General features: G+C 37.7%; 1 protein-coding gene across 1 annotated transcript in view; it reads right to left on the reverse strand.

Moving 5' to 3' along the window:
* Positions 1 to 8,420: 8,420 nt before the first annotated feature.
* The window catches only part of PON2 (paraoxonase 2), a 30,394-nt gene continuing 14,217 nt past the window's right edge, over positions 8,421 to 24,597 (reverse strand). Inside the window, exons 3-9 of the mRNA XM_003252517.3 lie at positions 19,900 to 19,955; positions 15,962 to 16,127; positions 15,303 to 15,429; positions 13,553 to 13,753; positions 10,543 to 10,624; positions 9,677 to 9,805; positions 8,421 to 9,046 (exon numbers count right to left, since the gene is read on the reverse strand). Of these exons, the coding sequence (XP_003252565.1) occupies positions 8,888 to 9,046; positions 9,677 to 9,805; positions 10,543 to 10,624; positions 13,553 to 13,753; positions 15,303 to 15,429; positions 15,962 to 16,127; positions 19,900 to 19,955 (920 nt within the window). The 3' untranslated portion in view covers positions 8,421 to 8,887. The remainder of the gene's footprint in view (positions 9,047 to 9,676; positions 9,806 to 10,542; positions 10,625 to 13,552; positions 13,754 to 15,302; positions 15,430 to 15,961; positions 16,128 to 19,899; positions 19,956 to 24,597) is intronic.

Genomic DNA, 24,597 nt, shown 5'->3' on the forward strand with positions numbered 1-24,597 from the left:
CGGGGATTGCGCGGCGCCGAGAGCTGCCGGGGGCGTGGCGGGCGGTTCCTGCCTCGCCTAAGGATTGGGGCCCGCTCGGCCCCGCCCGCGCACGCCTCCCACTCAGGTGAGCGGCCCGGGTGCCGCAGCAGGGCGCTGACGAGTCCCGCCTAGCCCCACCGCCCGGGTTCAAGGCCACCTTCACGCACACGATTCCTTGTTTTTTGGGCAGAAGTCAAGGCTCAACGGAGAGGGAGCCCGGGACCGAGGTGTGGTGGGAGTTTGCTCCTAACACCCGCGAAATCCTACCTCAGTTCCTCAGATGGCCTGAGGGGGAAACCGGAGCTCCAGTTCAGGGCCGGAACTCCGGACTTCTGCAGGGCAAGACGTGAGGCGACACTGAATTGCTCCCGAGACAGGGGAAGGGCGAAGGTAATCGAAGCGAAGACCTTTGACACATCTTCTCCAGGATTTGGGGCACAGGAACCTGTCTCCTGACCTTCGTGCCTTACCTCGGAGTGTGCTGCCCAGACGGACATGTGAATATCTGTCTGTCCCCATAGTTAACGGGAGAAGGAAACACCAGGAGAAAAGAAGGAAAAGACATAGGAAACGGGAAGAGGAGCAGAGGCGAGGAAGGGGAAGGTCGTTTCCTTGGCAGGATAGGCCCTCTTTCTTCTAGGTCTTGAGTTCCTGCCAGGCAAGAAATGCTCTTTCCCCTCTCTTGATGAAGACCAGGTTGGAGGGGGAGGAACTGAAGATGGGGGAAGACTTGAGGAGTTCGGGCAAAGTAGCATCTTCAAGCATGATCTATTTTTATTTACGGACAGAAAGAAATATTAGTTCTGCTGGGTTCCCCCGAGTAAACTATTTGTTGAGAGAGCAAGATTTGCCAATCCTGGGGGTATTAAGAAAAGAAAAGGTGGTCCCTGACCTATGGGATACATGAGTCTAGTATGAATACGTAATTACAGGATGAATAATGAAGCCCACCGCTTATGCAGTACTGACTGTGTGCTTTGCCTGTGCTGACACCTTTATCTATGTTAACGCATTTAATTATCAACACAATCTCTAGAGTGTGGGTAGCTTTACCCCAATTTTACAGGTGAGACCTGCAGCACAGATTGCTTATGTGGCTTGCTGTAGGTCACGCAGCTGTCAAGCAGCAGTCTCCAAAATCTGAGCCCTTAACTGAGCTGCCTCTACCATGCTGCCTCTAGAAAAGCTATGGAAGAAGGGTTGTATTAAAAGGACAGTGTAACGTCTTGAATTGTATAGAGTTCCTGTTAAGATGACTAATATTAAAAGAGTGTAAGCAGAGGAGGAATCGAAGTCAGGAGGGCTCACAGAGCTGAGGGGCCTGGGGTGTGATGTAGACATGCTTGCAGGGTTTGGGAGTCAGGCTGCCTGGGTTTGGATCCAGCTTACATAAGGTACTCAGCTTTATTAAGCTACAGATTCCTCTTCTGTAAAAGAGCGTCCACCTCATAGGTAGCTTAAAATTAAATGTGATAATGAGTGTCAAGTGCTCTGCACTGTGCTTGATAACGTTTTATGAAGTCAGTAAAGATTAACCACTAATTAATTCTGAACTTTGCTTGAGATTGTAGGCTCCTGTGGGAAGGACTCCATCGCATTGATCACTGGGTTTTCCCGTGCCATCCACAGAACTTTGTGCTTAATAATGGCTCAATAAATATGATTAGATGGATGGATGTAAAATATGGACTTGGGAGAAAGAAAAATTAGAAGAATAAAAATAAATGGAGTGGATAATGAAATAATAATAGTCATATTGTTATTTCACTCAGCGTTTGCATGCCTTGTCACATTACTTCTTATTAACCTTACCTACAAAGAAGTAAAGTGAATTGCTTGCTGCAGGTTTGATGGGACTAAAAAGAAGGAAAGTGAGGCTTTGAGGCTTAGAGAGGTAAAGTAGTAATTCACTTAAGGTTACATAACTAAGAAGTGTCAGTGCCTCCATCTGGACTCAGATCAGGTGACTCTAGAGCTCATGTTCCTCATCGCTGTGTTTGCAGCATACCATGAAGAAGGGGGTAAAGAAAGAAGCATATTCTTGGGCAATTGATTGAAGTTCTGTATTAGCTATAATTTGTTTAAAAATTCTTCACTTTAGGCAGAGGAGTCTCTGTGTGTGTGTGTGTGTGTGTGTGTGTGTACGTGTGTACATTAACTTTAAACCCTAGAGGAGGTTAGTTTTTATTTGAATACCATAATCAGTAATTCAAATCCCCAGCATGGTAAATTAGCATTAAAGAATTCCAAACTTTGGAGGCCACTGTATCGAGTGTCACCATCTAAATCTGCTCTTGGCAATAGGCCAAATTGACTTGGTCAAGAGGCCACAGGTACATCAGTATTGTAAAAGGGGTTTGTTGACTTTGAAAGAGCAGGACAGATAAATTCAAAAGGCCTAAATTCAAGATCCAATTCCATTTGTAGTTGGCCCTTTAATCTTTTGAAATCACTTATCACCACCTTTGGACCCTTCTTTCCTTACATGTATAGTGGGGCTTTCAAAGAGCTAATGTAGGCCAAATTCAATGCTATACGTTTAAACAGTAACACAATACTGTATATCGATCTAGGGAGTCTGACACCATTGATAATCAAAATGCCATTAAGGGGGATGCAGAATATACATGTGGTATAATTCTAAGGTATAAAATTAGGAGAATTACATATACACATATGTGTGTGTGTGTGTGTGTGTGTGTACATATATATATATATAAACAATCTAGACATAAACTGAAGGGTAGTTACTTTGAGAGCAGAAGATTGGGGTCATGGAGAGTGGGGAGGTCAGTGAGTATGGAAGGAGACTTTGCTTTTACTGTATGACCCTCTGTAATATTTCAAATTTTCAAACTTTATATCTTGATCATGTTTACAATCGCTACATTTTTAGTTTAAAAAGATTGTATCAGTGAATCTTGCCAAGAAAAAGAGGTGGTGATAGAGAAAAAGAGCAACAAATCAGAAGAGATTACGATTATATTGCAATAAAGCTGTTTTTTAAAAAGACGATATGGATTTTAGAACATTAGGAAACATTGTCCTAAGCCATAGAAACCACTGTTTAAAACCTGGGTATGACTACATGTCATTAATGTGTCTAGTGCTGCTCAGGAGAGAGAAAAGCTAGAGGACCAGATATTTGTATTATTTGAAGAAATGACTTCTATTATTTAGAAAATTTATTATTTTAAATTTATACTTAAGTATTAAATATTTAGGTATATCTGAATTTAAATAAAATTCTCAATTTCATTCTGAAGATACACTTAATAATGAAGTCAGGTAGTGAAAGTCTGATACCTTGTTTGGTGACTTCCTGCAACTCACCATGGGGAAGGTGCCCCCACTCAGGACTTCAGGTGCAACCTGCAGTGTGCTGGGAATCATCTGCGCTGAGTGTATTTAGCAGGATGAGCACCAGGGTTCCAGCAGACTCACATTTCACTATGTAAGCACCAAGTGAATGGGGGGATCCTTGAGGGGCCACACTTTGCCAGGAAGGTTCTTTCCAGATTTATCTTCCACTTTAACTGTCTTCAGGGGATTTTTCATCAATATCTGGTAGCCCCTCAGCAACTCTAGTTTGGAACACATCTCAAGGTAGACTCAACGTATTACATTACTTGATTCAACATGAACTTGTCAGATTGTATGACAAGGAGAAGGAATTAATTAAGTGGAGAAAGGGTGGTGAGGTTCACAGAAAGAGGTCAGGGCATCCACAAGTAGGGGAATTGGAACAGAAATAGTCCAGTATGGATACAGCAGTGGTTCTCAAACTTCAGCAGGCCTAAGAATCACCTGGAGGGCTCCTTAAAAGAGATTGCTGAGTCCTAGACCCAGTGTTTCAGATTTGTTAGATTTGGGGTGGGGCTTGAGAATTTGCATCTCTAACAAGTTTGCAGGTGATGCTGATGCTGCTGGCCCAGGGACCATGCTTTGAGAATCACTGAGCTTAAAGAATTGGGAGAAGATGGTGAGAATTGAATCTGGAGAGGAAGGCAGATTGTAGGCCAAGTTAAGAAACTTGAATTATATTCTAAGGGGCATTGGGAAGCCACTGGAAGTAACATGTTTTGGCAGGTGTTTTAGAAACATTGCTCCACAATGATGAGAGTGGATTATGGAGCAGGTGGAGCACTTACCTTTCCTGGAGGCTAGGAGATAGTTAGAAGCCTTTCTGGGTGAGATATATGAGGGTGATTGGAGAAGGTGAGGAGATTGTTTCTCAAAGTTCTTAGAATTGTATGGATTTGAGAAATATTTAGGTGGAGGGACTGGCAATTGGTTGGATATGAGCAAAGGGGCGGTGAGGGAGAGGGAGAAATGAAAGAAGGTGTCTAGGCTTGGAGAATCTGCTCAAGAGGGCTGTATTTATGGATATGGGGACCAAGAAACAGAAGCAACATGAATAGAAAAACAGGGAATTCATTTTTAAACAATTTTTAGAGAAATGGTCTCACTCTGCTGCCCAGGCTTGAGTGCAGTGGTGTGATCATGGCTCACTGCAGCCTCTACTTCCCAGGCTCATGTGATCCACCCACCTCAGCCTCTCATGTACCTGGGACTACAGCAAGTGCCACCATATATCTTATATATAAAGCTGTAGTAATTTTTTTTAAAGTTTTTTTTTTTTTTTTAAACATAGAGATGGGGGTCTCGCTATGTTGCCCGGGCTGGTCAGGAACTCCTGGGCTCAATTGATCCTCCTGCCTCAGCCTCCCAAAATGCTGGGATTACAAGTGTGAGCCACTGTGCCCAGCCTCAGAGGGTCCATTTAAAGCTGTGGTTTCCATTTTATATTATAGGAGAAATCTGGAGAGTTTTATTCAAAGTGGAGTGACAAAAGTCATGTTTATCCTAATCATCATTTTCAGGCCTTGAATCAATTCATGTAATAAATGTATTTTTTACATTAGCCCTTTCTTAAGAAAGGTCTGAGTAATGTCTTCTGCACTCAATACTGCCTATGATGGGACAACCAGGTTCCACGATTTTAAAAGTTTGAAAATATCTGTACTGCTTTCTCTTCTAATGGAAAACATCATTTCCTGATGTTTTCAATCCCTGTCAAGAATTGCATAACGGATGATTTAGTTATGAACTGGAAAAATAATTCCCTCCTTTACACATGAAGAACTCCTAGAAATTCATAGAAAAAGGCCAACATCCTTGAAGGAAAAAAAAAGTTCACAGAAAAATAAATACAGATCTCCTTAAATATCTCAAAGTGTACTTAAACTCATAAAAAGAGAATGAAAATTAAAACACCGTAGAAGAAAAGTGCTGAAAAGCAGGAGCAGAAAGCTAAGAGAGAATGCTACTGGGATTCTCCCACCCAGCTCCTTCTCTCACACCCAGAAATCCTTCCCTGGAAAACAGTGTGAGTAATGAAAATTACAAGTAGCCACAGAAAGGTAGAAGTGGCTGGTGTGGCGGTGGGTTACTTTTAAGCTGTTACTTTTTCATTGCTTTGCTGAGTAGAGTAGATATTCACTACCCTAGGTTGGCTGTGACTCCAAGATAGGATTCAAACTGAGCAAATCAAAGTCCAGAGAAAAGAATCAGCTTTATATGAGTTGCAATTAAGGATTAATCCATATGCAACATGAAAAAAATACTGTATTATAGCTTATATTTAATCTTTCTTACTCCTTGTATTAAGTATTCATGTTCACATTTGTTATAAAAGAGCTGAGGTTTTGTAAAAAGTAAAAAACAATTATTGTCACTAAACGGAATCTTGGCGTAAAAAGAATTAACACATACTCACACACCTATAAGACCTATATTCACCTCATGGTGTCATATCCCAATTACAGTCTCAGTTGTTTTCAATTGTTCAGCTCAGTATAAGAACAGAGAGAGGACACCATAAGTAAGTGCACAATATACTGAGTTTGATAGAATTCCTCATGGTCCAGAGAGGCCAAAAATCAGAGATTATTCATTTTTAAATTTCTAAGATAAATAATACATGTGCTTTTTTGTTGTTGTTGTTGTTGTTTGAGACAGAGTTTCACTCTTGTTGCCCAGGCTGGAGTGCAGTGGTGTTATCTTGGCTCACCGCAACTTACCTCTGCCTCCCGGGTTCAAAGGATTCTCCTACCTCAGCCTCCCGAGTAGCTGGGATTACAGGCATGCACCACCACGCCCGGCTAATTTTTGTATTTTTAGTAGAGACGGGGTTTCTCCACGTTGGTCAGGCTGGTCTCAAACTCCCGACCTCAGGTGATCCGCCCACCTCAACCTCCCAAAGTGCTGGGATTACAGGCGTGAGCCACCGTGGCTGGCCATACATGTTCTTATTAACTTACATATACTTTTGTCCAAATAAATTTTTTTTAAATACTTGCATGCTTTATTCAAAATACACTGTGAGTACACGTCTATGCTAATATTCTGCAGTATCATTTGAAGTGGCTATATTATCTTATAGAGGTGCCCTGATTTTGTTTTTAAAAATAAATATCCTCTGCAGAACACACTGTCGAGAGAATGAGAAGACAAGCAACAGACTGGGAGAAAATATTTGCAAGAGACATACCTAACAAAAGATTGTTATTCCAAATATTCAAAGCACTCTTAAAACTTAATATGAAAACAAAACAACAACAAAAGAAAGATTTTAAAATGGGCCAATGGTATAAACGGTCACCTTATCAGAGAAGACATACAGATAGCAAACAAGCATAATAATGTTCAACATTTTATGTCATCAGGGAATTGGAAATCAAAATGAGATACCACTTCATAATAGTATAACCTAAAATACTGACAACACCAAATGCTGGCCAGGGTGTGGAGTAATAGGAACTCTCATTCACTGCTTGGTGCAAATGCAAAACAGTGTAGCCACTTGGAATAGTTTGGCAGTTTCCTTCAAAATTAAACATACTTCTACCATATGATCCAGCAAATTGTACTCCCCAAGAGTACAGGTGTAGAGTTGTTATCTGGGTATACTGCATGATGCTGAGGTTTGGGATATGGATGGTCCTGTCACCCAAGTGATGAGCATAGTACCTGATAGTTTTTCAGCCCATAGCCTCATTCTCCCTCCTGTCTAGTGGTCCCCAGTGTCTGTTGTTCCCATCTTTGTCTATGTGTATTCAGTGTTTAGCTCCCACTTGTAAGTGAGGACATGCAATATTTGGTTTTCTGTTCTTGCATTAATTTGCTTAGGATGACCTCCAGCTGCATCCATGTTGCTGTGAAGGACATGGTTTCATTCTAAAATTTGTGATAAATGCAATAGAAACCAAGATTGTTTTATGTCTACTGTATTCCAGTACTTTTTATAAATGTAGCTTTTTAGGTAGTCTGATATAATCTCATAAAATCTAAAACATCTAGTTCTTCATTTGGATCCCTAGGTCTGCAATATTTAATCTTGCTATATTCATCTGTGACTTAGCATTTTCCCATGGACAATGTAAACAAAAAAGAAAATAATTATTTTAGTATGAAATAAATCCAATACAATATGTAACAAACTATTTAAATATATAAATAACAACACAGGCCAAATGGATACAGCCCAAATTTAAGAATACTACTGAAATTTAAAATCCATTAAATGATCCATCTAAAAGTAGAACTCAAACATATCTACAAAACACGAAGAAACTGTATACATTAGGAAAAAGAGTAACAAAATACTAGTTTGTTCTACGGCAGTAGCATCATGTAGTGATTAGCAGTACAGGCTCTGGCATCAGAAATAGACTATCTGTGAAATGTTAACAGTGATATAATATCAATACTTACTCCAGGCTGCAATTAGGATTAAATAAGATAACGAATGTAATACTTTCAGTGCATTGTTTGGCATATTGTAATTAACTGACAAATATTTTCATGATGATGATAGGGAAAAAGTATGAGAAGTGAAGTAAAGTGCTTTGATAAATTACAACGGAAAGAAACACATGAAAGTCTCTCTCTAGGGCTTATGATGATTTTATAGGAGGTACAGTGAGCAGAAAAACTCTCCCTCTGTGAGCTGGGCACGCAGCCCTGATCCTAGCATTGCTGCTGCTTAACCATGTGGTCACGGACAACTGACTTCATTCTCCTGGCTTTAGTTCACAGTTCTGTTCAATAAGGAGGTGGCAAGACCTTCCCGTCCAAACCCTTATTTCCTCTTTGTATCTAAAGTGGACTCCCATTAAGGAAGAGAGCTGATGGAAACCTCCTTAGGAACTGGGAATTTGAGTTTTGATATTTCATTGATTTTTGTTGTTGTTGTTTCAAATTAAGAGTCCATTCACTTTCAGCTTTCCACAAGAGAAATTAATACAGCCATGCCTGCTTATCCAAACTCCGTAAGGATGCAGCTGCTTTCCCATTTCTCCTAGCCATATGCCTTGAGAATTAAACACAGACAAAACTGGGATTTTAGTTAGTCTTTAATATAACTCCAACTTTTTAATGGTAAACAAAGATGTAAGTACAAAACATCAAAATACATTATTATCAGTAGTTCTAAACAGCCATAGTGGTCACAGTGCCAGAACTGAGGTCACTCACATTTTAAGGAAATATAATTCACTCTGTTTCAGTGGAATCCATGTTCTGGCAGTTGGAAGGCAAAGGTGAGGCTTGTTTTGTGCAAAATGTATTCACTTTATTCGAAAGCAGCTTTCTTTTCTCTCCCTTGCTTGGCATTTTAAAGAACCTGTTCATTTTCCTTTTTTGTTAAAAGTGCTCTAAGGACTAAAAGGGCCATTCCTTACTGGAATAAAATTAACTACACATGCCATACATTTCTGGGTCAATGATGCTGGTTAAATTTCCTCAGAATTAGCAATTCATAGAAAATTGTTAAGTTATCGTATTTTCATGCCAAAAGTACAATTTAAAGTTCACAATACAAGGCTCTGTGGTATAAAGTGCCTATGAGCAGCTTCCCATCATACACTGAGGCTACAGAACTTCCTTGGAGAACAGACCCATTGTTGGCATAAACTGTAGTCACTGCAGGCTTCTCAGATAGAATGTTCTGGATGCGGAGAACCTATTCAGGGGATACAAAGTATTAATATAAGACCACCGTACATGCATGTCACTCAATCATCAATAAGCCCTGTTTTCCACAATGACACACTGATTAAGGGGACATGCTGTTGAAAATAGCAGTTACCAATCTTTTTAATGTTTAAATTAAAGTACTTTCTCCAATCTTCAAAGAAATTACTTTCTTAAAACCATCTAGTTATTCCATGCCAACACAGGATTTAGTGTTATTATAGCAATTCAGCTTTAATAGAAATACTTTCATACTAATGTGCCTACTTTCACACTACTTCAACATGAACAAATATCACATCATGTGGTGAGCTGACAATAAATCAGATATTTTAAAAATTGCCAGTATACCACCCAAGAAGGGCACATGTCTTTATAAAAATGCCTTTTGACTAGTTTCCACCATAATTTAATACATCAAAAGATTACCTTTCTTGAAGTATTTGAACAATGTAACATTCTGCCAATTATTGGCTTAAAGCAATTACAAAACCACGACATAAGTTTATTATATTATTGCTTTAAAATAACTAAACAAATCATCCCTGTGACAATTTATTGTATTATTAGTTCAAAAGGACTTGAATAATTAAGTTTGAAAAAGGAAAAATATAAAAACCTCTGACGAGGGAGGATTGTTCGGGTCATACACGAAGAGCTTCTGGCCATTAGGATGACAGCCTACCCAGATGTCCCCGGAGGAAGGATCAATAGATAAATTATCCACCAGTGTATCCAGCTCAAGTACCTTCCAAATGAGAAATTGTCAATATCTAAATGACATGAGAAACTTGATTAAATAATTTAGAGGTAACCTTCCTGCCTCTATGCATGTGAGGAAATTACACATTGCCCTGCTTCCACCTTCTAACACCAATATTGCTTAAAAGGAATGTATTAAAAACTACTTTGGAGCCACTTTTCTTCTTCTCTGAAATTAAGAAAGTTAGGATGATAATCAGTCTCTCTAAAAATCTCTCTTAAAAACTGAACTCCTTTTCCCTTAAAATATGCACAATGATCAGTTAGCTCAAGGAACTCAATCAAAGCAAGATAGGAAATTCTTAACCTAAAATATGTGTTGTTGAGTAGGAAGAAAATAATAGTGGTGTGGAACCCAATTTCTACCTTCATTTATTATTGAAAGAGCTGACATTGTGCATAAATCTTCATTTGAGAATGCATCTATTAGTGATTTCAATTGTGAAAATTCTTATTGGAATTCTTCCACTGCCATCAATACTTCATGGAATGGGCCCTAAATGTGATGCAAATATCACTCTCAACCTGCTGCTGCATGTAATCATGGTCAGTCCTTGTGATCGCTGGAAACAGGAGCTTTCTCTAGTTGTAGGGAGTATTTAAAAACCCAGAATAGCTACACTGGCATCCATATTTTGTTCTACGTGTAGTACTCTTATAGAAAAACTGTGTCATTGCAAAGCATAATAGATTACTGTCTATATGTAAAAATAAATATTTTACCTTCAATTGAGTTAAATTCATATTAGGGTGTTTTTCCAAAACATGAATTTCATGAGCCAATATGTCAGCAACATAGATATACCTTTGCAGAAAGGACACAGTGGTTAGAGCTCCATGCCAATATAAAGCTTCATTAATACAGTATGAAAGAATAAGTCTTAATAACCTGCCAAGAAGTTAATCCATCATGGGCCCTCAAGGAATGCTTGATAAAGGTCAATTTTTATTTAAAAAGTAAGCTTTCAGAATCAATTCAGTGGTGCTACAACAATCATGGAATTATTAAATTGTTTTTCAAAAAGCTTGTAGGGAAAAATAATATAGAACATCATTTTGAATATGAAGTCCATATTTGCCACTGAAATGACAATAAAACAAATGCTTGGCTTCACAAGAAAACCTTTTACATTCCACAATATAATTTGATACTTCTAAGTATCATGTACATATAGAAATATATGGTAAAGAACATCTTATTAAAATAGTGATTATTCCTTAATATTCAATATTTATTAATACAGAGAATTTTAAGAGTAAGAGATAAGTATCAACTCAGAATAATCTGTCTACATCAAAGGTAAGTGAATTAATGGACTATTTTGAGGTAATTTTACTCATTGAATTGACTGTTCCATGGCACCTGTTCTATTGAGCAATTATGTGTGAAAAGCCATGAACTCAGTGTTGTAGCAGATATAAACATGAAGACGACACAGCCTGTCTCCTTGAAAGTTTATAGTGTGTTGGAACAATCTCACTGGTTTGTACACATTAAACACCTAATAAGCATGAGAAACAGTTCAGGTCTAGAAATAGCTAACTTCCGAGGACACAGAAAGGCTCACCAAGGAAGGGGCATCTGCAGTGGCTATGTAAAGAGAGATGAGAATTGAGGAGATGAGGACAGAGGAGGCACTTCCCAGGCAGAAGCAAGCACAAGAGCAGAATCACAGAGGAAGGAATGTTTAAAACAATGAGTTCTTTGTCTAAAGCATAGAAAGCATGGAAACAGTAGAAAAGGGAGGTTGGAGCTGGCCTGTTAAACAAAGTCCAACCCTTTACCCTGCCTTGATTTGATAAGCAATTGGATTCCACTGAAATCTTAGAATAATAAAGTGGCAACAAATGGTCAGTTCTGTTCCCCAATTCCTGAGCATTACAAAGTCCAACCCTTTACCCTGCCTTGATTGGATAAGCAATTGGATTCCACTGAAATCTTAGAATAATAGAGTGGCAATGAATGGTCAGTTCTGTTCCACAATTCCTGAGCATTTGCTTTGTGCCTGGCACTGTGCTGGCATAAGGAGTCAAAGGTGAGGAAGGCAGAGTTCCCTCTTTGGGGAGCCCTTCAAGGCTAATAGACATAGAAAGACAAAATTGGCAAGAGTGCAAAAAATCCAAGTAGACAGAAAACAAATTGGAAGAAAGTCTCATATGCTAGTCAAAGAGGATGAGAACCTACACTAGGCAGGTCTCACTCAAAGGGAAAGGTGTTTGGGGGTAGAGGAAGGAGGCACAGGTAGAACCAACAGGACCTGCCTACAGGCTGGATAGGAATGGTGAAAGAGGAGTAAAAGCTGATTCTCCCTTTTCATTATTGTTATTTTTTTGTTAGCTTGGGTGACTGGAAAGTTTGACTCTCATAATGGAAATATAAGAGTGAAAAACAGATTTGGCTGCAGAGGTTGGATCAGGTCAGTTAGAGACAATTTAAATTAAATGATTCTACATTCTTTTTCTATAGTCAACAAGAAAGGAGGAGAAATTGGATTACAAAAATAAGGGCATTTAGTTGTCAAGGAGTGCCAAATTTATTTTATGTTGTATTTGTTGTAGTTTAAATTTTCCAGTGTGCTGAGGCAGTAGATAAGAAAGCTAATCAAGAATTTAATATCTTCTCTTATAGGTTGTGGCTGTGCATATAAAAATAATGAGATAATTTTGGAGGACAATTTGGCAATATCTATTAAAGTTAACATTTAAAAGAATCACACTGTTTGAGCAAATAGTTCTATTTCCAGGGGTCTGTTCTACAGAAAAGTAGCTCATGGAACCATTTAGCCAGTGCCCTGGGTGGGATTTGAACCCAGGCCTGTATGAGTCCAAAATCTGCAAGTTTATCCATTATGTTATAATACTCTCTTAGGGCCGGGTATGGTGGCTTATGCCTGTAATCCAAGCACTTTGGGGGGCTGAGGTGGGAGGATCACCTGAGGTCGGAGGTTCAAGACTAGCCTGATCAACATGGAGAAACCTCATCTCTACTAAAAATACAAAATTAGCCAGGCATGGTGGTGCATGCCTGTAATCCCAGCTACTCGGGAGGCTGAGGCAGGAGAATCGCTTGAACCCAGGAGGCGGAGGTTGCAGTGAGCTGAGATCACGCCATTGCACTCCAGCCTGGGCAACGGAATGAGACTCCATCTCCAAAAAAACAAAACAAAACAAAAAACTCTCTTAGGGACTTTTTCTTTAAAAAAAAAAAAAAATACTTGTTTAAAATTCCATGGTAAATAAGAAGTATAAAATATTTTTTATGTAGAACTCCCCACCCCCATACACATATCCATCAACAGAGAATTGGTTAAATTAGTTTAAGATCATCCTTATAATGGAATAATGTATAGCCCATAAAAATAATACATTTAAAAGGAAATACCTGTTACTTCAATATGTATGCATCAGTATGATCACACTTTAAAATTTGTATTTATAAAATTAAATTTGACAATGATGTATTCCAAACTTTATATATTATATGTAAATATATATTATCGTATTATATAGTATATTTAAATATGGTATTGTATTTGCATATAAATACTTACATGTGATTAAGTATATGTAAATATATATACAAACTATATATAATTTATATATAGTGTATCTATATATATGTATAATATACCATAAATATCAATAAAATTATTTTCACATTGACAAAGAAAGCAAAGAATTTGGCCAGCACCACAACTGAAGAAAAATGAAGATATTCTATAAGGGGCCATACTTATTATCAGGTGAAATATTGATCCCATTTGCTGAATCAAATCCTTCTGCTACCACTTTAACTTCATTTGGACTGTAGTAAACAACATTTGCCCAGTGTAAGTTCAAGTATGTTTCTAAATACTTTAAGAAAGGATCAGAGAAGTAGTGGTCATTTGTGGCATAGAAATGTGCCGGTCCAACAGCTGTGATGTCATTCACACTGAAAAAGAAAAATAGCATGTGAGAGGAAATAAAAGGCCTGTTGGTCTCCATATTAAGTACTCATAAGATTTACGCAACATGTGCTTTAAATTTTTGGTAAGAGGAAAAGACGAGCTAAAATCACATGACTATAGTCATATACACTATACTATAATATTGTTGCCAGAGAACAATTTTGTATGGTACCAGGTAATCTGAACACAGGTCATTTAGCAATTATGGCAGGATTACCATAAGAGAAGAAAGAACTTAGTGACATCAGGGCATGTTTTTTGACAGCAAGAAATGTAGGGTTTAACAATTATATGTAAGGACAGAGCTGTCCATAGTACAGAGCTGGAGAGAGCCTGATTGGCTGGTGAGCTGGTTAGGCAGTCAGTAACATTTTACCTAGCTTCCATTTACTCAGTTCCTGGATTTTTCTAATTTCCCTTGCTTAGTTATTAGTCAAACTAAGGTTGACTGTTCAATTTCCACCTGCCTCACAAAGCTGACATGCCGAGAATGAACAGGCACTCAATAAATGCTTGCAGAGAGATGGATGATAAAACTGCCATAGTACAATGCTTCAGATGAGAGATTTATATGCTAAAAACAATTTCAATTTTAAGACCAGTTAGGTGAGGGTGTTATTAAATTTAAATTCCAATTACTCTATACAAAAATTTCTGAAAGAGCTGCTTTATTCTTTACTAAATGAAAAATATAGAGCTACAGGGAAGGTAGGTCTCTTTTCTGAAAGAGCACCATAATGCTTGGATGGTATTTATGCCCCTATTTTTTTTTATCAAGTGCATTTTTGGAAGGAATGATTGGAAGTTACATGCTTATGCCCTAGATAGGCATAGATAGGCCCTAGATAGGCAATATTTTTAATTTCATTAGAAATAAAATTTCATTAGAAATTAAAAATATTCATCAAGTTTAAACTAAAAGAAGCAGTAGGCTAATACACACTGAACTGGGGGTGGGGGTACACATGATTCTCTTTTAGCCACATTTTCAACCAGCTTTATGTTCTTGAAGTGTAATGACTCACTCTCAACTTGAGTGGCTCTAATTCTGTGGGATTACTAGCATGCAACCATCACTAACCCTATGAAAGCTATTGGTATAAAATCCCATGCAAAGCATACAAACCCAATAAAAAACAGGCCACTCTTCCTTGGCAAGACACCCATCTGGGTGATGAGTCATCTAAGATGGAGGGTGACAGCAGGAAAAAAATGTTAGGGTTTGCCTTCTACCCTCAAGATGGGCCTGAAGAGCATCACCCTGCAGTCGGGCACTTCATCATTTCTCAAAGGAGTCCACATAGAACAGTGAATAGTATTAATGAGTGACATCAACTTTCATATGCCAAGCTCGCCCTGGTTTATAAGGAAAATATACACACACATTTATAAATAAGGAAATATAAGCTCTTTAGCTCTTACATATTAGCTAATAATACATTAGCGCTTATAAAAGATGACAGGACAACCCACCATGGGGATTGTTTGAAAATGCTGGGGATAAATTAGAGAAGGAACAAAATGAGGAAGTACCTTGGAAGAAGCTCATGTTTGACTGTTTTCAGATGCAACAGAGAATTTTCTGCTTCTTCAAATTTAAAAATTTCCACTGTATTCTTGAATTCTGGGTGGTTTACAACAAAGAGATAAACTGTGTCATCTAAAGAATTGAAAGAACAGAGTTAATTTACAAGACATAACCACGGGACCTCTGGGCAGGCACTGACATTTAAATACCACAGGCAAGGAAAGGTTGAATGTATAAGCTGTTAGACGACCTAACAGATCATTCTCTGTCTTTCCTATTGCTGTCTGTCTGGTGTTATTTCTGATCATTGGTTCCCTGACCTTTAAGAAAGTGTTTCCTACTCCATATACAGAATTCATGCATAATCTGTTTCTACTTTAATTCAAAAATACAGTTCTTTTTTAAATGCAATGATCATAGGTATATGAAAAGATTATGAAATCTAAACATTCTTTCAGGTGTTACCTGTTAGGAATTTCAAAATGTAGCATATCTTACTGCCAGCTGAGGAGGCAAATGAACAAGTTCTTTGTAATGAAGAATACAGAAATCACTCATGAGTTAATTGTTCTTCTCTTCCTATAAATATGATCTGAATCTATTTTTCACAGTCATTTGTGAACCATCACACGTTACTAAACATTGGTAGCCCATTGGCTCTTACCGTTGTCTATGAAAGTGCTGATGCCATGTGGATTGAATGAGGCCAAATCAAACCCACGGCTGATTCTTAATTCTCGTGCCCTTGGTTTTTCTTCTTTTAGATCCATCATTAGTATTCCTCCAGGCTTATCTGGTGCAAAGCTGTGGAGTCCTGGGAATTTTAAACCCTTTCCAAAATGGTGAAAAATGTTAAATACAAAAGCTTAAGTATTTTTATGGACGAACATGAGAACCGTACATGAAGGATAAATAGAGATTGTTGTTAAAGTAGTGGCATAAAGCCACAAAAACTCAAAAAACAGAGAAAAGATAACAGAAAAAATAATAACGGGGAGGTGGAATACTGAAAGCCTGAAAATAACTGATTTTGTTTAGTTGATACATAAGATCAGGGATTTATTCTCTTCAGAGGGTAATCAGAAGGTTGGTGGACTAGGTGATTCCAGGGAGAGCTGAGGGTGGAGAAAAGTGACATCTACATACTGACTGTGGAAATTTGTTCACTGCTAGATCCCAGTGTCTGGAACAGTGCCTGGCATACAGTCCATCCTTCTCCCACTGATTCGAAATGTCACCTTTATCATGTGCTAGATCTCTGACATTTACATATTGGTCTATTTAGGGACTCTCTGTTTTGTTCTTTTAATGTCTCATGTCTATTCCTGTGCCAATATAACACTTTTTAAATTACTACAGCTTTAGGTCGGGCCTGGTGGCTCATGTCTATAATCCCAGCACTTTGGGAGGCTGATGTGGGAGGATTGCTTGAGGCCAGCAGTTTGAGACCAGCCTGGGCAACATAGCAAGACCCTGTCTCTAAAAAAAAAAAAAAAAATAGCTGAGTGTTGTGGTGAGCACTTGTAGTCCTAGCTACTCGGAAGGCTGAGGTGGAAGGACCTCTTGAGCACAGGAGTTTAGGAGTCCAGGCTGCAGTGAGCTATGATTGCACTACTGCACACCAGCCTGGGCAACTGAGCCAGTCCCTACTGTCTCTAATGACAGTTTTGTCTTTTTCTTTTCTATCTCACATTTCTTTTTCCTCGTTTTACTAAATTACTAAGAACTCTAGTAGATTACTGATGGTTGTGGTATTGTTGGGTATTTTCTTCCTGTTCTGAACATTAATGCAAATGCAGCCAATGCTTCACCATCAAGAATGATGTTTGCTGTAGTTTTTTGGGAATTTTCCTTATCTTTCTAGTTTGCTTGGAACTTTAGGAATGAGTATTGAATTTTATTAAATGCTTTTTTGGTACTCACTGAGATGATCTAGGTCTTTTCTCTTTTAAATCAGTTAATAAATTACCTATCAGTCTATCTAAAATGGTGATTCATCATTACATTCTTAAGGTAAAGCCTTCTTGGTGATGTTAAATTTTATGTGAATGCACTACCTAATTCAGTTTACTAATACGATGCAGTCATATTTACACAAATTTAGGTGCACAAAAAAGTCTTACTTTATGTATAAAATTCGACATAAGAGGAAATCTCTCCAATTAAAAAAGATTATCTACAATTGTATATTTTCGTGGAGGGCAGGCCTGGTAAGCAGAACAAACTGGAATTATGCTATTATTACATGGCAGTGCCACTTCAGTTCTTAATAATCTCTATTCTTTATGAATGTCCCCAAAACAGAAGCATGATTGACATGCAAAGGAAGCACTATCAGATGGTGATAACTAGTCATGGTTATGTTCGCACTCCTTATTTATTTAAGTATTTTTTCTCTTTTTAAAAATTTATTTTAATTGTGATAAAATACATATAATATTCATCACTTTCACCATTTTTAAGTGTACAGTTCAGTGGTGTTAAGCACACTCACATTGTTTACATTTTTTATATTTTATTCTATGTCATCCAATTCTTCATGAAGTGTGACATTAGTTTTGAGGTGACCCTCAACCCATAACTGTAAAATAGGTTGGGTTAGATGAGCTAAAAAGCTAGGAAGAAGAATGATCAACCTCCACAATGTAGGACCTCTTTATTTAGAAGAGAGTATACTCTGGGTTTTATTAGAGACAATGCCAAGTAAATGAAAAACAGCAGCAAACTGGGAATGTTTCTAAATTTTAAAAAAAGTCAAATAAGCAAAGGAGGGTAACAGAAAAAAAGCAGAAAAAGTTCTACTGACATGGCTATAAGATCTTTGTAACTATAATATGCCCCCAAGCTAAAATGGCTGTAGATTTATGTGCTTGGAGACCTCATCCCTCCTACTTCAGATTTATTACTAGGGGGGCTGGAGAGAAATATTGAAATAGGTGACTTCTAGATTATAAAAATCTCCAAGAACACATCCTTGCAAAACAACAACAAAAACCACAAATAAACAAATAAAAAAATCAATGCAACTGCCTTCTACTTTATTCAGAATGTTTGCATCTTTACTTATGAATATTTGGGACTAGTGGTCCCAGTGGTTTTTCCTAAGCCACACATGTGCAAGCATGTGCTCCTAAACAAACCCAGAGTCCTACTATAAATATCACTTTATTCATTCTGTGTAGGTAATTAAATAAAACCTTCCTTTTAAAACCTTATTTTTAAAATTAAATATATATATAGGTGTTTCTGCTAAAGCCCGTAGTATTTCTTTATTTCCTCAGTGGTAATAACCAGCTGCTCACTGTCTTTCATATAAAAACCATCAGGAAGCTGAAGAGTGTTCTAATTCTCATTCTACTCCAAGCTGAGTTCTCTCACCTTTCTCATAAGTCTAACAACTATTTTATTAGTGTGGTGACTCCCTTCTAAGTATCTCCCAGTATTTCACATCCCTCTTGAGTCTCAGAGCCTGAAAATAATGGATGTTGAGAGGAAATAGAATAATTACAGTCAGGCTTCAGAGTTGGTTACTTCTTCCTCCAGAAAAACTGGACCTATGAAGATGCCAAGAACTCCTATGTCTGCTCAAGCCAGGGAGGTAAGTGGTCAGAACCTCCTCATCTGTCCCCTTATCTGGATTTCCAATTAGAATGGATATTGTTACAAGCTAGTTTCAACAATATTCACAACAATATTCACAAGTCAATTGTTTTTAAAGTCTTTCTTTTGTATACCCAGAAAGGATATTGTTTTTCAGCTTACAAGAATCAAGGCAAAAGGAAGGCTGTAAATAAACTCAATGACTTTCCACTTGTGATTGGCTATTCAGGGGAAAAAAGAAAGAAAGCAAAAGGGCAAGGTTGGTATAATATTTGAAAATAAATAATAATGGCAAGAATATTTGCTTCAAGTTGAATATGTAATAGAAAGATGAGTAGATGCTATATTTAAAATAGTATAATGTTAGTATTCAGTATCCACAGTAAGACCTCAAACATCCCTTTTAATAATGCACATTTAAAACACAGATTGCGCTGGGCGTGGTGGCTCACTCCCGTAATGCCAGCACTTTGGGAGGCTGAGGCGGGGATCACATGAGGTCAGGTGTTTGAGACCAGCCTGGCCAACTCGGTGAAACCCCGTCTCTACTAAAAATACAAAAATTAGCCAGGCATGGTGGCGGGCGCCTGTAATCCCAGCTACTCGGGAGGCTGAGGCAAAAGAATTGCTTGAACCCGGGAGGCGGAGGTTGCAGTGAGCTGAGATCGTGCCACTGCACTCCAGCTGGGGCAACCAGAACAAGACTCCGTCTCAAAAAATAAAAGAAATTTAAAAAGGAAAAACAAAACAAAACACAGATTGCATTGGAATATTTTAGTGCAATGCATTGGGGAAATAAAGAACACTATCTCAAAGGGCAAAGAGTCTTCATCTCTACGTTTAGAAAAGCTGGAGGAAGTTTTCCAAGATCCTGTTTGACCTCTCTTTTCTTCAGAATGCATTTTGGAAAAGGAATTTTAAAAGCAACTTACTGTTCTGCAGCCCTCATCAAATACCCTTGTATCTCCTCTGCTGCATTTGGGGAAGGAAGAAGACACTCACCACACTAAAAAAAGCCAGACCATTGGGAAGTATGTCAATATCTTCAGAGCCAGCTTCTGTAAGTTTAAGGAACAGATAAATGTCATGTTCAAGTTCTGTTATTTGTTACATAGAGCATAACTGGGACTCTGTTTACTTTATCAGAGTGACTGTATCTTTAGGGATGGTTCTGATGTTTTTTCCAGGGAACCATTCTTTTTAATAAATGTCAGTTTAAACCCCTTCCTGAAGTGAACTTCTGACTTTAAATGTTAGATATTTTATGTTTACTCAAATCAAAGTCAAGTTATCACCACATTTCCAGCTATAATACAGAAAAAGTTGACATCTGTACACTCTCATGATAAACATCCAGATGTCCGTATAAAAGTAATTGACATCAGGGGAATATTACTTTCTGAAGGAAGGGCTCATAGGCATTTAACCATGCAAATATCCTTGTCCTCTTCCTTGCTCATTCAATCTGAAGCAAACAGACATCTTTCTCATTAACAGAGGTAAAACACCTGGGATTATAAATTCCTTCTTTTAAAAACAGTGCCTACTTGTTCTCATCAGCAAAGAAAGCTTTTCTATTTAATCTTTAAATTTAGGCTTTAAATTAGAGAAAAAAAACTAGCAGAAGAAAATTAATGAAAAATACCATGCACCTAAGCCAGTTGAAGCTTCTAACTCCTGTCTCTGAGGCAGGCTACAATTACTATTGATTGTTTATTGATTGTCTGCAGTACACTCCACACAGCACAGCAAATAATTAGACATAAGACTTTCCCAGCAGTCTCACTGTATAAATTCTACAGACAGATAATAGACCCAAACACAAGAAAAGAAGAATAAAAATGGCTTAGATTAAGCCAAACCATGACACATTCTTTGAGTCTACAAAATCCAATCTTCCTCTTTAAGACTTCTCCATAGGATTTCTTCAATATTATTTCTAGGTTGTCAAAACCAAACAGCATCTATCTATCCAGCCATTTTGGTCTTGCTTCATGAGTTTGCATTTAGCCAGTTGCCTCCAGTGTTGCTTGCTCCATTGTAGTGCAGAAAAACAAAACAAAATAAAAATGCCAAGAACTTCACATTGTAAAGATGACCCATCTGCCTGTTCCTCAGAAAGAAGATACATGGAAATAAGCTTAAGCATGGCATAGTGGAGGGGTTCTCAATCTGGGGTCCGTGGATCACTTTTGGGCTTCAACGTATCTGTGAACCCTCGGAAATTCTATGCAATGCCAAATGTCTCATGTATGCACAGATGAGAGCGTTTCTGTAAAAACGGTCCTTCATTTTCATCATATTCAAAAAAGAGACTGTGATTCCCCCAAAAAGGTTAAGAACGACTAGACTCTAGTTCCACGGTGGTTGTCCACTGGTAATAAGTTAAGAATCAGGGGAACGCTACACCACATACACATGTATACACAGCACATACACATGAACACACACACACACACACACAAACACACACACACCGAGAGAGAGAGAATTCTAGTCCAGGTTTTGCTTTTCAGTCCTATTTAGCAGAAGCTCAATTAATTAAAATTTGTTTTTCCTGAAAATTATTTTAGAAAATTTAATTTCCAAGTATACAATGCTTACACACATGGAAAAAGAGGATATATAGAAAAAATTAACAATGCTTCTTTGATAGGATTATGAATGGTTTTTATTTTTTCTTTATACTTTGTTTAAAATTTTCTACAAAATTGTATATTTTTTAATAATTAAGGAAAGAGAAATCTTTTTTAAAAAAATACATTTATTTCAACCATATTGTAACTTCTGTTTAACTCCATTGCCTAATTCCAATGGAAAAAATGTATCTATCTGTAGCCTTCTTTGGAATATTTTCCAGATCATCTATCTCCCCGTCATCATTTCTATAGCCACTACTGCAGGAAGGTTTTATCATCGCATATCCCCTCTTTGGTGTGATTATGTCAAGAGCAGTCAATGCCAGAGAAATTTTTGCTCCTCTAATTTAATAATAATAACTAACATACATTAGGTAACCAAGCACCAGGCTCCTTGTAAACACCCTGCATACAGTATCTCATACGATTTCATAATACTAAGAGGCAGTATGATCATCTTTTATTTTAGAGTGAGACTATGGAGGATTTGGAAAAGTTAAGCAATTGCTCAAGGTCACGAACTGGGAAGCTGGGACTCAAAGCCTTTGATCTGACTTAAAAGCAAACAGAAAATATTCAAGTTAGAATTTAATGAATTTCCTCTCTCAGAAACATCCCCTGATTCCTCTGTAAAGCCACTTCACTTGTAAATTCAATTGTGGTCAATTCCATATGTTGTCTTTTTCCCCTGAAGTTTTGCTTCCAAGCCTCTCACCAACATCTTTACCAATGAATATCTGGCACTTTTCTTTAAAACCTCTTTCAAAACCTTTTCTGTCTTTTTCGTATTTCAACTTAATTTCAAAACAAATTTAATAAATCTTTACTTTTTTTATTCTAGTGATATACATTAATTTCAATATTGCATTCCAGGTGATATTTATGTAAATATGTGAAAACTTAATACTGTGGGCTGATATGGCACTGTTTTGTCACTCTTATTGTGTGCTTGACTCTCTCCCTCCCCTTCATCGGTTCTCTCTCTTTAAACTTTTTATTATGGGAAATAGACACAAATCAAGAGAATGGTGTGGTGAATCCTTATACACCCAGTACCCACCTTCAACAGTTATCAGCTCATGGCCAGTCTTGTTTCCCTTACAGCCCTACCACTTATCTTCATCCTGTGTTATTTTAAAGCAAATCTCAGGCATCATATTATCCCTAAATACATTTATACAAACCACAATATCATTATTACACTAAAAATTCACAATAATTCCTCAATATCATCAAATATCTAGTTAGTGTTCAAATAGCCAATCATTTTTAAAAGGTGTAGCTTTAAAAATTTTACAGTTTGTTTAATTCAGAGTCCAGGTAAGGTCCCACACATTTCAATTGATTGATGTGTCCCTTATTTCTTTTAATCTACCCCGTGTCAGTCCGTTATTGCCTGTGGGCAGGAGGACTTAGCTCCCTGGGTGCACTCAGAGCTTTTGGTAGCCAACACTCAGGGAAGTTGCGGGGGGGGATCTGGGGAGGGTATCCACCGCATCCACTGCTCAGGGGAATTAGAGGGAGAATTTCCAGGCACAAGGAACAGCATGAGCAAAAACGCATGAATGGCACAGCATAGCATGACAAACCCTTTCTTTATAAAGTCTCCTAGCTTAGCACATTTAATTTCTATCTCTTCTTATTGCTTTAGCAATTATCTGTGTCAGAGGTGGCCAAGTGTTCACCAGCATCCACGTTCCCCTTCTTCCTTTTTAGCCTTTTTAGCAATAGGCACGTAGCAACACAGTTATAGATAACATTTCCCACCCTTTCTGGCTGACAGATGTGGCCATATGTCTAAGTTTGGGTCAATAGGATGTGGGAATACAATATATATGCAACTACTGGGTAGAAAAAAAATCTATATAAATTTTCTTTCAACCCCTTCCTGCTGGGAAATGGCAACAAGCAGAGTTCTAGTCTTAGATGAAGATAGCTGTGTTGCTTTATCAGCATTTGTCCCTGAATGACCATATGGAACACAGTCACCTAACTACCCTAGGCCATTCGCTTACCTTAAGACTGACGAGAGAAAAATAAAAATAAACATCTCTTCTCTAAGTGACTATAATTTTATAACAGCAACATATCCTTTACTATACCCAATAGAGCATCCCATATGTAATGTAACATATTATTTTCTACTTTTCTGGTTCACTCATCAAGTATATACGTTAATCACCCTGCGAAAAGACACTATATTGGAAAGTGAATTTGCAAAAGTTGCTTAACCTCCTTGAGCCTCAGGTACTTATCTGTTAGAAAAAGAAAGGACATATCTATATCTCACAGTGGTTTTTTGTTTTGTTTTGTTTTGTTTTCCTTTTCTCCCATCAGTAGACTGTAAAGTACTTGATTATAAGGGCCACAAACTTTAATGCTTTTTTTCCCCCAATCTCCCAAGCAGCAGTTATTGTAAAGGTCTTGACTGCCAAGTGCATAAAATTGTTAGTTATCTTGAGAAAGACTGTCCATTCAAATTTTGAAGGCCAGACATTTAGAAAATAAGATTTTTTAACTTTTAAGCCTCAAATAAAGTTAACTAGCTCTTGACATTTTAATATGCAGATGTTAATCTGCCAAATCTTGGGTGTATAAAAGCTTAGTTTCTGTCTATAAGATAGATCGGGAAGGAATTTTTAAAAAGGACTAAATAGTGAGCTTACTTTCTGATCCACAGAAGGCACACATCCTGTATGATATGTAGTCAATAACTATGATTTATTAAAACAGATACAATATGATATGATATATATAAAGCACCCAAAAGTTGCACATAGTTCACTTCCAGTGATGGTGACTGAAGCACTGTAGTGTGTGCATATGTATGTGTGTGTTGATGGAAATCAAGGGCAAGGGGGAAGGAGGGTTCACCTCTTAGAGGGATTAGTTGGCCTCAAGTGCATAGCTACTACTGTTTTCAAAACAGAAAACAAGAAACAGCCCTCTCTATCATAAAAAGTCGCTTTTGCCTGTATAGAAATGTGTGTCCAGCACATTGTTATTCCTTATTATCAAAGACCTGTGAATAAGCAACTGTTGTTAAAGATATATAACCACA

This window comes from Nomascus leucogenys, chromosome 11 (assembly GCF_006542625.1).
Source record: "Nomascus leucogenys isolate Asia chromosome 11, Asia_NLE_v1, whole genome shotgun sequence".
In the NCBI taxonomy this organism is placed as follows: domain Eukaryota; kingdom Metazoa; phylum Chordata; class Mammalia; order Primates; family Hylobatidae; genus Nomascus; species Nomascus leucogenys.